At 31.9% G+C, this 14,810-nt stretch overlaps 6 protein-coding genes across 6 annotated transcripts; 3 read left to right on the top strand and 3 right to left on the bottom strand.

Moving 5' to 3' along the window:
- Window positions 1-629: 629 nt before the first annotated feature.
- Window positions 630-2,381, top strand: ASCRUDRAFT_13742 (uncharacterized protein; the record flags this gene model as incomplete). Its single annotated transcript, XM_020189123.1, has 1 exon — window positions 630-2,381. The coding sequence occupies exon 1, from the start codon at window positions 837-839 to the stop codon at window positions 2,379-2,381; it is 1,545 nt and encodes a 514-aa protein (XP_020047043.1). The 5' UTR covers window positions 630-836.
- A 266-nt stretch (window positions 2,382-2,647) lies between these two features.
- ASCRUDRAFT_8335 (uncharacterized protein) lies at window positions 2,648-8,200 on the bottom strand (the record flags this gene model as incomplete). Its single annotated transcript, XM_020194840.1, has 1 exon — window positions 2,648-8,200. The coding sequence occupies one exon, from the start codon at window positions 8,198-8,200 to the stop codon at window positions 2,648-2,650; it is 5,553 nt and encodes a 1,850-aa protein (XP_020047042.1).
- A 127-nt stretch (window positions 8,201-8,327) lies between these two features.
- ASCRUDRAFT_149787 (uncharacterized protein) lies at window positions 8,328-8,845 on the bottom strand. Its single transcript, XM_020189277.1, has one exon. It carries the CDS (start codon window positions 8,800-8,802, stop codon window positions 8,455-8,457), a length of 348 nt encoding a protein of 115 aa, XP_020047041.1. The 5' UTR covers window positions 8,803-8,845; the 3' UTR covers window positions 8,328-8,454.
- A 426-nt stretch (window positions 8,846-9,271) lies between these two features.
- On the top strand, window positions 9,272-10,288 carry TUM1 (thiosulfate sulfurtransferase; the record flags this gene model as incomplete). The annotated part of the gene is made up of 2 exons (XM_020190607.1): window positions 9,272-9,777; window positions 9,835-10,288. 2 exons carry the CDS (start codon window positions 9,272-9,274, stop codon window positions 10,286-10,288), a joined length of 960 nt encoding a protein of 319 aa, XP_020047040.1.
- RIX1 (Rix1p) lies at window positions 10,272-13,209 on the bottom strand. Its single transcript, XM_020193338.1, has one exon. The coding sequence runs from the start codon at window positions 12,900-12,902 to the stop codon at window positions 10,452-10,454; it is 2,451 nt and encodes an 816-aa protein (XP_020047039.1). The 5' UTR covers window positions 12,903-13,209; the 3' UTR covers window positions 10,272-10,451.
- Window positions 13,060-14,751, top strand: CLP1 (cleavage polyadenylation factor subunit CLP1). Its single transcript, XM_020189276.1, has one exon. It carries the CDS (start codon window positions 13,216-13,218, stop codon window positions 14,659-14,661), a length of 1,446 nt encoding a protein of 481 aa, XP_020047038.1. The 5' UTR covers window positions 13,060-13,215; the 3' UTR covers window positions 14,662-14,751.
- Window positions 14,752-14,810: the final 59 nt, after the last annotated feature.

Genomic DNA, 14,810 nt, shown 5'->3' with positions numbered 1-14,810 from the left:
CGCCGGCAGTTTTTTTCGTTTTTTTGTATCAACAGTTAATCAATCATAAATAATACAGTATATTAATTTGAATTGAGAATTGATACTCATATATTATAGGAAAAAGAATTCTGTTTCCAGATTACCTCTTTTTTTGATGTTTGTTTTCTTGATAAATTAAAAATCACATCACTTTTCTACAAATTTTTCATTGATCATATATAAGAATTCCAAACTAATTTACCAGTTTAATATATTTCAATAGCCAATGGTGAATTTCATTATCACTATGTTCTCAATTCACCATTCATTTAACTGACATTCAGATCTCATCATTTTACATTCTTTTATCTTTTTTAATCTTTATCATGAGCTTCCGTGTTAAAACAAACTTTTTCATCAACTTTACTTTAAAATTTTTTCTGAATTTAAAATAACAGACTTCAATCTTGACAAAATTTTTCTTTTTAAAAAAGTTTTACCTCATCTCATCTCATCTCATCACATCACATTTATTCTTATCTAATCTCATCATATTCCATTCCATTTTATTTTATTTCAAAATTATTTCAAGTCTTTACTATTAAAAAGTCTCTTACTTATTTTTTAACTTGAATAAATCTCTTGTCAAATTCAAAGTTTTTTTCAAACAGAAATTTACACACAAATAAAGTTACAATATCTTTTTTACAATAAGCAGAAAATTAAAATTTTACAGTAATCAAAATTGTTTATTTGATTAATACCAAGTTAAATCGTCAAAATCATAATTTAGTGTTACCCTTTTAAAACAAATCTAATATCTATAAGTATCCTTGTTTTTGTGTTGCTTTTTTTTATATTTTTTTTTTGAGAAAATGGTTAGTAGATTATTCAATTTCAATACTTATCTGAGTCACTTGTCGAAAATGAAACCAATAAATATTAGAAGAACTTCAAATAAACCAAAGATAGAGACACTAAATAGGAATGATTCTTTTCAATTGACATATACTACCTCAGTGGCTCTAGAAAATCGTGTTGAAATAGATTGCTATTCAAAAGTATCTCAAACAGAAACTTTAGATGATAAATATTTTAATTTAAATTATTATGATCCTCTCCAAAACATTAGCTTGAGAAATCCATTGAATTTAAATATCCCTTATAAAGATTTCGATCTATTAATATTGGATAGAAAACATTCAAAATTATCTAATGTCTTAACAACTTTGAAAAACTATGAAAAAACACAAACTCGTATTCTAAACAAGGATAATAATCAACTTGAGAAAGAATTTTCTAGTCTTAAAATTTCTAATCCTAAAATTGTTGAAGGTTCAAACGATGATTTAATTGATCAAGTAGTAATGAGTCTTCCTGGGCTTAAAATTGATGATAATATAATGACTAATTCAAATACTAAAAATGAAAGTGAAAATAAAAATAAAAACAAAAATGAAAATGAAAATAAAAATAAAAATAAAAATAAAAATAAAAATTTTAAACTTCAACCAAATATTGTGACCACTAGAGGCTGTTTGGCACGACTTGCTGCTTGTGGTCTTTCAGATCTCCTTGATTTCACTTTTAACGTTTGTTATTTTGATAAATCTATCTATATTTCAAATGATAACTACAGAGAAACCGAAAAAAATTTATCTGATTGGCAAAAAAAAAATACTGTTTCTGGTTACGTTTTTGAACAATTATTAGCAGTGAAAAGCCCAGAATCTATTGCAAAACTTGATAGTAAAACCAAAATGGATATAATATCTAGACAGAAGAATCCAAATAACAGTGATGGATTTAATTCACTTACAACATTTAACATTTCATATGATCACAATCACCAAACTAAAAAAAACAACTCGATTTCGTTTTTATTGAAATCTGAAATAGATTGTGCCTATGAATCTCCCATTACTCAAAAAGAAAAAGAAGTGCCTGCTACAAAAAATTATCTTGAATTGAAATGCATTTCCATTTCATCGTACGTTCTTCAATCAATTACTGGGGAGTTTACTTTTGAAAAACTTATCAAACTCAAGTCATTCTACAGGGAAAGATTGCTAAACTATTATTTTCAATGTTATTTTTCCGGTGTTGATGCACTTGTTGTAGGATTTAGAAATGAAACAAAATTGTTCAAAGTTGAAAAGTTTACTTTGGGAGAAATAGAAAGACTAATGCCAAAACATTATGTTCCCACTTCTCTAAACTGGTTTATCAAAGTCATTACCTTTTTAATAGATAACATAAAGAAAGAAGATTTTGCGACATATAAAATTAAATTACAAAGAGGAAGCGGTGATGGAAGCCATTTGCAATTGATTCCTAGTGAAAACGAGGAAGAGAAGGAAAAAACCAGGCGCTTGGTTCTTAGCGATGAGTTTGTTCAATACAGACAAAGTTTAAACTGACTTGCATTTAATTTCTATATAATATTTTTATATTTAGTTGGATCTACACCACTTTTCTGAAAGTATTTTCTTGTATAAACTCATAGAAAATGGTGTGGTAATGGTTGATAAGGTAAGAAATGACAGTATAAAATAACAAACACGAACACAAATAAATGGGACTTCTAAATAGCCACAAAATCAGTGCTAAAATAAAAACATAAAATAAAACAATTTAAAACGAAATGAAATGAAAATAAAGCACAAACAGAAGAATGCTCAAATGTTTATCCAGAAGTGGAAGTTTTGCTTTGGTTGTCCATCATTGATTTCAAAATCGAGACCTCTTCTTTGTAAATGGCTGCTTGGTCCTTGTAAAAAGACTTTTCGCTTCTCAACTTTCGAATCTTCAACTTCATCTTTTCAACGTAGAGATCGCCTTCATACTTCAGCTCGTCCTCCACAGGTTCACTCTCAGTATCGTCGCAAATAGCAAACTGGGACCGGTGCAACAAAATATGCCCCAAGAGACGATTGTGTGTTTTGATTTCGCTGATAAGTTCCAAAATAATATCGCTGGTGACTATGACATCCTTGGAATCGCTTTTGGAGTCTGCCTCGTTGATTTTCAAATGGAGGCTTCCGTTATTGACATTAATGTGGTTGATGGAGTGGATACCGTTGAAGCTTTCGATATAACTGCCAGATCCAGAGGGATCGCTGATTTCTTTTTCTTTGAGCTCTGAAATATCTGTGATTTTGGCCTTTTCGGCCGATTTCAAGCTTTTGTTGAAATTCAGACACCCAACATCTGATTTTTCGTCCAAAATCTCTTCTATGGTTGTACGAGTTTCAGCATTACTGCAAACATCAATACTCGTCTTTTTTGTGTGGAACGAAGAATCATCGATAGGACTAGATTCTTTTGACGATAAAACACTGCTAAGTTTCGAACGTCTTTTGAGTGTTGAAATAGATGCAGGGGGTTCTCTTGATGATTTTCTAGAGCTAAATCGAGATTTTCCAGTCCCTTTCAAATCGTTGTTGCTGTTATTATAAGCACTTTTAGTAATGTTAGTACTAGTGGTTGTAATGCTATTATTCTTGTTGCCGATGTTGCTGCTATTGTTATTGTTATTGTTATTGTTAGTTGTATGAGTGATATTTATGTTTACTATACCACTCTTGTTTTTAATGTGATTGATATGCATATGGTGAGCAGAAGGATCAACAGTAGACAGTCTACTTCTCAATCGTTTCAGTAAAGGCGCATCACGTTCGTTGAAGTTGTGTATATCCACATTGCCACCTCTCAAACCAGCTAAAGCCTTTGAGTTTAGAAGAGAACTTGAATTCAAAGTAAAATTAAAATTGGATGGATAGTTGGATGAAATTATCTTAGAATTGACATGGTTATTTAATAATTCATCGCTGGCTTTCATGATTTTTTGTTGATATTGCGCATCAAAGCTTTCAAATTGATGTGAGTCTAGCTTCAACAAAGGATGCACCCCATTTCTATTATCCTTTAAAACTTTTAGAATTAAGTCATATTTTTCTTCCAAATTCTCACCGCTATTTGCTTTATTGTTTAATAGAAAACTGGTATAAAATTTGATTAAAGTAACAAGATGAACTTTAGAAATATTCAAAGGATTATTTTGTTTAACAAACACATCAATCAAAAAATTTGTTAGCTTTTTGTTCAATTTTAAAGGTTTCAAAATAGAGTTAACATCATTCTCAGTATACATAAAGCTTTCTCTCTTCAATTTATTAAATTCATTGCTGGGAAATAATTTCAGATAATTAAGTAGAAAATTAGTATTGATATTTTCAACAAATAAATTAATGATGGATAGAGTATAAAACGAATGTGAATCTTTGAATTCAGAAGAAAAAACACTCTTTTCCAATAATTGAGTTTCTCTTTCTCTTTCTTTTTCCTTTTCCTTTTCCCTTTCTTTATCTCTTCTTCTTGTTCTCATTCTGCCTTCAGTAACTGAATTGACATCATTTGAAAAACTAAACTGCTTTTCTATTTCATTAAATTGGGTTTCGCTTGGAATAATTCTAGAAACTTCGCAAGTATCAAAACTATCATGAATTTGGAGTTTTTTATTAAAAATTTGAATGTTTTTTTCAAAGGTTAAATAGACAATACAGCTTTTATTTTTGCAATTATAAAGTTCGGTGTCATTCAAAACTTTATTAAAATCATCATCAGGATGAATTTTGATTTTAATCGCCTTTTCAAAATCCACTGACTGTATATGATTAATGTCATCAAATTTAATGTCGTCTTTAGGTATTGTTCCTTTTTTAAACAATTTTGATTTTTCGGAAAGCGTAGACAAATTTGTGCTTTGTAAATTGATATTTAAAAGCTCATGAATGTCACTTTTTTTTGATTTTTCAGCTGATTCAGAATTGATTTCATTTGTGATATTTTGGATACTAATCTTGCTCAAACTTTTATCAGAAATTTTATCGGAAATCTCTTTGGAAGGGATAGTGAAACTTTCCACTGAAGGAGAAGGATTTAAAAGTCTAGATAGACTATTGTTTTTAACTTCGTTTTTACACTCATTACTGCTTGTTTCTAAATTATTATTTGCGTTTCCATTGATTGTAACATTATTAATATCATTCTTACTATTTGTGTTTTTACCAATATTATTTTGGCTCTTGGTATTCTTATCATTAATATTTTCATGGTGTATTTTATTATTGAGAACAGTATTGTCAAGAATTTCTCTATTATTGGCATTGTCATCGCTGTTATTAATAATGTTAGGATTAATAGTATTTTTATTGACAACACTAAGTTTTTCAGTATCGGTATTATCAACATTAACGTTTTGATTATATACGGTACTTTCAGGAATGTTTTTATGGTTAGGGGCATTATTATTGATAGTGTTGTTATTGAAATTATTAAAATTGTTATTGTATTGATTGTTTGCTAATTCGATTTGTCCTTGATGAAATTGAGGTATGTTGTAATTTTGATTAGAATGAAGATAGGAATTATTTGAGGTTCCAGAATATTGGGCTTGATACTGTGGATGATTATTGGAATTATGAGGATTGTAAGGATAATTGTAGTGGTAGTCATGCTCTTGAACCTGGGTATTATTTGAAAATTGATTTGGATTTTGAAATTGCGTTGCATTTGAGAATTGGTTCAAATTTGAAAATTGACTTAAATTTGAAAACTGGTTTAAATTTGAAATTTGGTATTGTTGAGACTGGGATTGAGGTTGAGGTGAAAATTGACTTTGTTGTTGAGGTTGAATTTGGGGTTGGGGTTGAGATTGATTTTGTTGAGATTGAGACTGGAGTTGCGGCTGAGGTTGTTGTCGAATTTGGTTTTGACGTTTTTGATTTCTAGTATTTCCAGTGGATGTTGAAAGAAAATTTTTCATACGAGGACCAGGTAAGGATTGGTCTTTTGAAGTTAATTTTGGTTGATCGAAATGGTCTATTTTATAGTTGTTTTGATGAGCGATTGGGGTTGCCAAGTCACCCTGGGATAACACTAAATCATTCAAGTTATCTTCTTGAGTTGAGTTAATTGAAATGGGATTTTCATTAAAGCTTAAATTTACTGGGCACTGGTTATTTGCTTGAAATTGAACTTCAGATTCAGTGTGAGATTTATTAATTTGGTTAATAAGGTTGATGTTTAAGTCATTTTTATCTGAGGTTTTATCTTGAATTTGATTTTTATCTTGAGAACTTTTAAATAGATTAATTGATTTTTTAAAGTTAATTGGAGGTTGAACTATATTTCTTGTCATGCTGATATTGTTTTTGTGAATATTTTTAGTTGTTTTGTTGAGTTTGTTAGAGTCTGTAGGTTTATTTGATTTTGATTTATTTGGTTTTGAAATTTTGTTGATGTTATTAGTATCATTAATTGTTTTTGTCCTTTTAGGCTTATTATTTAGTTTTTTAAGTTTATTGAACTTTGTCTTTTTTGAAGTGATAAATTGAGGATTTATTTTCTGATTATTGGTAATGTTATTTTTTGTATTATTTTGGGTATTTTGGATTATTTTGTGATGATTATTGTGAGATTTTGTGATTATATTTTGATTAATTTTATTGTCAAAGATTAACAAATCATCTAGGGTGAATTGGTTGACTTTTGAAATAATGTCATTGATGTCAGAGTTGAAGCAGATGTTGATGTAGGGGTTTTCATCGATGATGAAGTAGTAGAGGAATTTGATAAAGAAGTTGAATTTGTTGAGGTGGTTAAAGATTTGTAGTTTCTTTAAGATGATGTGGGATGGAAGAGGGTTTTTTTCTTTTTGGGAGTTAATTTTTGATTGAGTTTGATTTTGGTCTTTATTTTGAATGTTGTTTTGGTCTTTGGATTGAATTTCATTTTGATCATTGTTTTGAAGATTAGTGAGCTTTTGTTTGAATTTGTTTTTAGTTATTTTGTTTTCTTCGTCATTATCATTAACATAAGAGTTAGTGTTGGCGTTGGTGTTAGTGATAATTTTAGAATTAGCGCCGGCGTTAGAGTTAGTGTTAGCACTGGCATTATTATTATTATTATTCTCATTATTGTTATCGTTATGATTATTTTTATGAATATCATTATTATGGTTATGATTATGGTGATTATGATCAATGTCAAAGTCGAAGTCATAATCATAATCATAGTCATCATTAGAAAACTGGATATCAGTTTCATCATCATTATCGATGGGAGTCTTTTGTTTTAGGGGAGCGATGTTTTGATTCAAGTTTTCTTGTTTATTCAAGTTTTTTATATTGTTTATATCGTCTATATTGTTTATATTGTTTATATTGTTTATATTGTTTATATTGTTTATATTGTTTATATTTGATATTGATATTGGTTCTAAGTCTAAATCATTATTATTAAAATTATTATTATTAGGATTGTCATTATTAGGATTATCACTATCATTATAATTATCATTATCATTATCATTATTATCATTATTATCATTATTATCATTATTATCATTATTATCATTATTATCATTATCATTATCATTATCATTGTCATTAGCATTATCATTATCATTAACATTAACATTAACATTAACATTAACATTATCATTATCATTATCATTATCATTATCATTAGCATTACGATTATTAATATTTATATCTAAATCTAGATCAGAAGATGAATCAGAAGATGAATCAGAAGATGAATCCATGTCGATATCTGAATCTGAGTCTAGATGAAGATCTGAATCAAAATTTGAATCGAATTTTGTGAAATTGAACTTGTTTAGTTTATTCAAGTCAGTCAATTGGGATAGACCAGTTAGTTGTGATAATTCAGGCAATTCAGGCAAATCAGGCAACTTGGGTAGATTTGATAAATCTATTGGGGGATTTAGAAAGTCGTTGAAGTGGTTTTTGTTGGTAGGGTTGTCTAATTGGGTGGTGTTGACATTGAAGTTGATGAATTTGATTTGCAATATTCTTGAGAGGTTGTAGTTATTTTTTGCGTGTTTTTGGAGAGACTTGACTTTGTCTAGGATGCCCAATTTTTTGATGTTGATGAATAAAGACTTGGGGTTCAAATCTGAGAAATTGAAGATAAACAAATCAGCATAGTTGTGGACTACAATCAAGTTTGTTGAGTTGTTTAGGTTGAAGAGAATTAAAAAGTTTGAAGAGTCGGTATTAATCTTTAAACAGTTTGTGGAAGTAGCAAAATTGTTATTTGCCATTATGAAGATGTGCTTGATATCTATGTTGTAGCCATAGTATTTGTCGTGGGTTTTCTTTGAGATGAAGAGCTGGAAGAGGTTTTGATAGAGTTGGAGACTGGAGAGCATTTTCAGAGAGCTTGGAGAATAAATTGAGTGGACTGTTATAAGAGAAACTGGATAATTAAGGGGTTGGGGAAGTGGATAATATGCTATGATGATAGAGTAGTGTTATCAATTAGAAATGGAGATAAAGATAGAGGGGGTAAGATATAGTATAGTAAGTAAAAGAGAGAAAATAGACGATGAAGATAAGACAAAGATAAGACGAAGAGAAAGATGAATATAATGAAAAGTAACAAAGAATATCAAATACAGCCAGTTTAAATAAAGTGATGAATTAGTGATAGACGATAATTGATAAATGTAATCTCGAGTGAAAGAAAAGAATAAAATTTTTTCTTGTTGTGTTTTGGTGTTTTATCCTTCTTCTTTACGTGAGATTGCCTGATGAAGGGAGATGGAATTTGGAATTTAGTTTCAGAGGCAGCTGAAAGTGGACCGTTGGCCGCTGGAACAAGTAGAGAAAGAATAGCAGTTGGAAGCAAAACAGGAGCCAAAATTGGCACCAGAAGAAGCAGCGGCACAAGAAGCAAAATAACAAGAGAAAGAGGAAGCACAAGCACCTCATTCACCAGTGGCAACACGCCCCGGGCTGCTAATCCGCGCATAACAGAATCCGTGGTCGGAAACACACGGACGCATCCGGTACACGCTTGTGCATGCATTGACGTACACACGCATTGCGTATTATCAAGTGCAGCACGATGCGGCTGCACGTGTACAGTCCTGCGCATGTTCTCATCTGGCGTTGGCCCAGACCACGGTTGCATTGCCAACTGCGCTCGGCTCCTCTCCAGGCCAATCAGAGCCCGTGCTCTCCGGAAATCTAGCTTCCGTCTGAACCACCACCGAGTATTACGAGAAAGCTAGCAGCCGAACGAGACCAATCAGCTCTTAGCGAACATGCTTGGAAGATGCGAGCGCTCGCCTGGCTCAGATGTCAGGTGACGCTCGGTGTTTTTGAGCACGAGACTGGATTCCACAGTGGTGGATCTTCAGATATAACCACTGATTTGGCTGGAGCGAAAGAAGCTGAATCACCATCTTTCTGCCATTGCGAAAGAGCTGCTTTCAAAGATGCTTTTCAAGAACTACCTCAACATCCTCCCAGCCTACCAGTATCCTCTTTTGTTGAAGACTTCCACCGAGGCCTCTCGCGTCATTCCAATTGACGCAACTTGGTTCATGCCCAACGACCCACGAAATGGCTTCAACGAGTTCCAGAAAGAACGAATTCCCAACTCTGTCTTCTTTGATCTCGACAAATATGTCGATAAACAATCCTCTTATCCTCATATGTTGCCACAGAAGGACGTTTTCATAGAGAGCATGCTTACCTTGGGTATTTCTCAAAACGACCAGTTGGTGATCTACGACAAAGGCAACAACTTTTCCAGCCCAAGAGCTGCCTGGACCTTTGGCTTCTTCAACTACCCCTACATCTCCATATTAGACAACTACAACACCTACAAACAAACCAAACCATCCTCAGACTTTTTAATTGACTCTTCTCCTGTTCAAACAGACTCTCCTCTACCTTCTCTCTCAAACGCTCCTCCTTCTCCTGATGCCAAAACCCAATCGTTGCTTCAATCTCTCTACCACGACCTCTCCACCCTCATCAAAGACCCAAAATACAGCCCCTTCTCTGTCCTATCCTATGAACAACTCGTCAACATCATCAATGATCCCTCTCTTCGCGATTCCTACAACATAATCGACGCCAGAAGTCTCGGGAGATTTACTGGCGACGACCCAGAACCAAGACCTGGTCTACCTTCTGGCCATGTTCCTGGTGCAATTTCCTTGTCTTTCGACCAAGTACTAAACCAAGACAAAACTTTCAAGTCAAAGGACTCCCTCACCCAGATTTTCAACAATCTATCCGAAAATTACCACTTCAATCCTGCAAATAAGACTATTGTGATGTGTGGAACTGGTGTAACTGCTTGCATCCTCAAAACTGCTCTCGATATCTCCAAAGTATCCCAAATGGATATCTTGCTCTACGATGGAAGTTGGACTGAATATGCTCAAAGAGCTCCTCAAAATTTAATTCAATTTGGTTCTCTGCAATCAAAATCAAAATTATAATCAAAATTATAATCAAAATTATAATCAAAATTATAATCAAAATTGTCGTTCAATGAAATATCATTCAATGAAATATTATTCTATAAATTATATGAACTTTCGCTTCATACTCGCTTCAGCATATTTATATATTTATATAACTGTTTAAGATCTAAAATAAATATCATTCATCACCATCATCATTATCTTCTTCATCACTGACTCCAGTATCAATAGCTGGCATTTCAAAATCTGATTCTGAATCTGAATTTGAATCTGATTCCAAATCCAATCCGGAATTCAACTTCAATTCAACTGATTCAATCATATTATCAATCATATTATCAATCTTATTATCAATCTTATTATCAATCTCATTATCAATCTCAATCTTTTTACCAATCTCTTTCATTTCTTTAATCTCTTTTACTTCTTTAATTTCTTTTACTTTTTTCACTTCTTCATTCTTCACTATGTCATTGTTATATTTATCAACACTTTTTTTCTCTTTCAATGATTCATTCTCTCCAAATACCGATAAAACATTGAGCTTTCGGCGCTTAGCTGGCGATTCTTCTTCTTCTTCTTCTTCATCGCTATCATTTTTCTCTTCATTATTTATCTCCTCATTATTTATCTCTTCATTATTCCTCTTTTCACTATCATCCACATTAACAATTTGCTTTCCTAATGGAATCCGGGGATTTATGAACAAACTAATCATCTCTTTATCCTCAACACTAATTTGCCCATTTCCCTCAAAGATCTTCAAAACTATCCCACTTATCGAATTCCTCTCTTTATCATTCGGATACATCATAAACGTCATCAATAACTCTATCTTTAATCTCCCTATTTCTTCTTCTTCTTCTTCTTCCCTAATAACACTCTTATTAAATCCACCATCAATGCAGTTCAATATAACCATTCTTTCTATCATTGTATACTGATTGATCGGCAATTTACTAAACTTGATCAAAATCTCCTTTAAAAATCTCAATATAATAATCCTGTATAAATTCGATACACTTTTCATAAACTTTTTAGGACTAGAAGCTAAATCACTCAATGGAATGCCTTTAAAATTATTACTGATTTTTTTGTTCCCCTTATTCTTGTTCTTACTCTTCTCTTTGTTATCTTGTGTACTGGTAAAAATACCATCAATCAAACATCTCAGTTCTAATAAAATCAACGAAATTTCAATAGCTTTCAAAATTATTAGATTGTAATCCAAATATTTCAAATCAGAATCATCTAATAATCCTAATAATCCTTTAATTGTTGATAACAATAAAACCATTTCTTTTTCATGATTTATAACAGTACTTTTATCCAAAATTTTCTTAAATTCATTCTTCTTACCATTCTTCTTGCTCTTATTGTTAGGAGTGCCAGTTTTCTTAAATGGAATGACTAACTCAATGTATCCAAAAATCCTATTGAAATGTAGCAATAATGAACTCGAATAAGAGTTTCTCAAATTATCTATCAAATGCAACCCAGTCGATTGAACGTCAATAAATAAATCGTCCAAAATATATCCCAATTCTAAATTGCTTGATTTTGTAATTAACAAAGATTTCTTAAATGGAATTTGATGTCTTGAAGAAATATTCAATAAAATTTCCGAAATGTTTATTATCAAACCAATTGGAATCTTATATACATTATCAGACGAATTGTTTAAATACGATAATAATAACTCAATTAATAATTTAAATCTCTTTGAAATCTGATACAATGATGATAAATCATTCAAATCAACACTCAACAATGGGAAAATATCCTTCTGATTCTGACCTGGATTTGGTAACGAATCAATCAAGTTTTTCAAATATATATCATTGTTACTGTTATCTAAAAACTCGTCAAACACTAAAACAACCAATGACTTGATCTCTGATATGATTGAATACAACTCCAAATTAAATTGATCTGCCACAGATTTCTGATCAACTAAATGAATCGAAGCAATTGAGTCGCAAATTAGTTTAATTAAATTATTATTTCCGTTATCGTGAAATGAAGTATTGGAATTTTTGATTAATAATGCAAATAGTTTTTTTTGAAACTTATTTGCCTGGGACCTAAACGTTGTTGGATGATTCTTTAGCAAAATCAAAAGAATTTGTATAACTAGTTCCGGGGAAAAGTCTATCAGTTGGATCAAATTTGTAAAAATATGAGGCAAATTAGGAGTTAGTATCTCTCTGGCTAACGTCTGCTTATCCTTGATATTCAAATCAAAGACCAATATCGTCTCACAAACATTGTCAAAGACAATCTTTAAAAAGCTGTCGTGAAAAAAATCAGTTGGAGTATAAAACCGATTGAAATCAATGAGAATCTTAACCAAGTTTTTGAGCACGTTAGAAGAAAACGACAACGCAATTGGGTTGTATGACAAACATCTAACTAAATTGACTCCACACCATTGAGCATATAAATCAGAATCATTAAGAAAGTTCAACGACCTCTTCACCAAATGCTGAATGTCCTGCTGCGATGTCTGGCTCAAAAAAGGAGTGGTAGTCAATAACTTAAGAATAAGCTGGAAATCAGTAGGAGGTTCTGTCGTCTCCAACTGTTTCAACACCAACGCAACATGGTGGTTTTCTGTCAGCAAGCTCATGGTCCAATCTCTGTTCTGCTTCTTTCTTTTCTTTCTCTTCTTCTGCTTTTGTTTGATTCTGTTTGATTCTGTTCTTTTTCGGCTTCTGCTGAAAAATGTGAAAATTTTTTTGGAAAGAGGAGACCCGTCTGAGTGGCGCCGTTTTCGTGAGCTTTTCAAAGAAGAAAGTTCTTTTGTGGAAGAAGCAGAAGAAGCAGAAGAACAACAACAACAATTGCAACACAATGTCTACGTTTTTTAATAAACCCAAGGAAGAGGTATGTTTGACTGGTGCACTTTTCATCCACAATTATCAGACATAATCAGCTAACTGATGCCATTGCAGTTTGGTGCCAACACAAAATGGAAAACCGTCGAATTGCCTGCCAATTCTGAATGGAGATTTGAGGTTGGTTTTGAGGAAAAGTTTGTTTTGAAGGTAGTTGAGGGAAGTAGCGAGATGAATGGCACAGATCTTCCCAATGATGTGGACTTCACCTTCAGTGGGATCAAGTCCTCTCTCTTCAGCTTTACTGGCTGCAAATTTCAATACACTGGCACCCTATCCTCAGAATATATCTCAGATGAAACCTTTATGAACCAGTATCTCAATTTACATTTCATGTTGGAGAAGTTACGCTACCAGGCTGATTTAATGAATTGCAAACCTCCATACCTATTAATTATTGGTCCCCAGAATTCCGGAAAGTCTACGTTGTCCAAAATTTTATGTTCATATGCTTTGAAACTAAACAGACAACCACTATACGTCAATTTGAATCCCAACGAGGGAATATATTCGGCACCTGGAACTCTAGTTGCAACAGAAATCAACGATATACTAGACGTGGAAAATGGCTGGGGTCAAAGTTTGACTTCTGGGCCATCTCTTGTTCATTCCAAACAAGTCATTGCCAAATACTATGGCTTTGATTCAATTAGAGAAAACTTGCCCTTTTATAGATATGAAGTTACAAGGTTGAGTAAAACCGTTTTATCAAGATTGAATTCTCAAAATAACAAAAATTCAGGCATAATAGTCGATACCCCTCCCTTTTCAAATAAATTAAAAGAAAATAGCAATAATGATGAAAAAACCGTTGATGATGTTGAAATCATTGAAGACATCATATCCGATTTTGAAATTAATCTAGTTCTAGTAGTCGGAAATGAGAGGTTGTTTATTGATTTAAAAAAAAAATTGGCAAATAAAATAAACCCCAAAAACGATTTGAACAGTAAATCCTTCTTTCAAATTCTAAAAATTAATAAAAATAATGGTTGTGTTGATAAATCAGACGTTTTCAATAGAAATTTGCAACAAAAAACAATCAAGGAGTACTTTTATGGTTTCCCTAAATCGGTTTTATCTCCTTATACAATCACTGTTAGTTATTCCGACTTGCTAATCTATAGGATAAAGGATTCAAAAACATTGAAAATAGAATCCCAATCCTTTGCAGAGCTTATACCGAAATTAGATGATCAAGGAGAGTTATTAGAAACCGATGACCAAGAAAATACAAAGGATCATTCTGATAACACTGATTTTTTGATAAAAATTGAAGTGGCAAATTCAAATGTTCAAAATTCAATACTAGCCATCTCTCATGCTGAATTAAATGATCCACTCGATATAGTGTTGAGATCTTCGATAATGGGGTTCGTCTATATATCTAGTGCAGATGATAATAGACAACAGTTAAGAATGCTTTTACCCAGTCAAGGTAGGCTACCTAAAAAACCATTAATACTAGGTGGCTTTAGATACACAGAATAATGCATTCTATAAATAAATAATAGTTGTCTTTTTAACAGCATAAATTTAGTCACTACAATAAACCAATTTTTCAATCCAGTAACTATTAAATTTTGTAAAAATAGACTCAAAAATCTAACAAATTATCAGTAAATATTGAAAAAAAAAAG

This window comes from Ascoidea rubescens (genome assembly GCF_001661345.1).
Source record: "Ascoidea rubescens DSM 1968 unplaced genomic scaffold ASCRUscaffold_7, whole genome shotgun sequence".
Classification (NCBI taxonomy): domain Eukaryota; kingdom Fungi; phylum Ascomycota; class Saccharomycetes; order Ascoideales; family Ascoideaceae; genus Ascoidea; species Ascoidea rubescens.
The sequence above is the reverse complement of the archived record's forward strand: the minus strand, read 5'-3'. Positions and strand labels throughout refer to the sequence as shown.

Excerpts from the sequence above, each read along its gene's own strand:
- ASCRUDRAFT_149787 (XM_020189277.1), bottom strand. The coding sequence starts at position 8,802 with ATGCGCGGATTAGCAGCCCGGGGCGTGTTGCCACTGGTGAATGAGGTG.
- RIX1 (XM_020193338.1), bottom strand. The coding sequence starts at position 12,902 with ATGAGCTTGCTGACAGAAAACCACCATGTTGCGTTGGTGTTGAAACAG.
- CLP1 (XM_020189276.1), top strand. The coding sequence starts at position 13,216 with ATGCCATTGCAGTTTGGTGCCAACACAAAATGGAAAACCGTCGAATTG.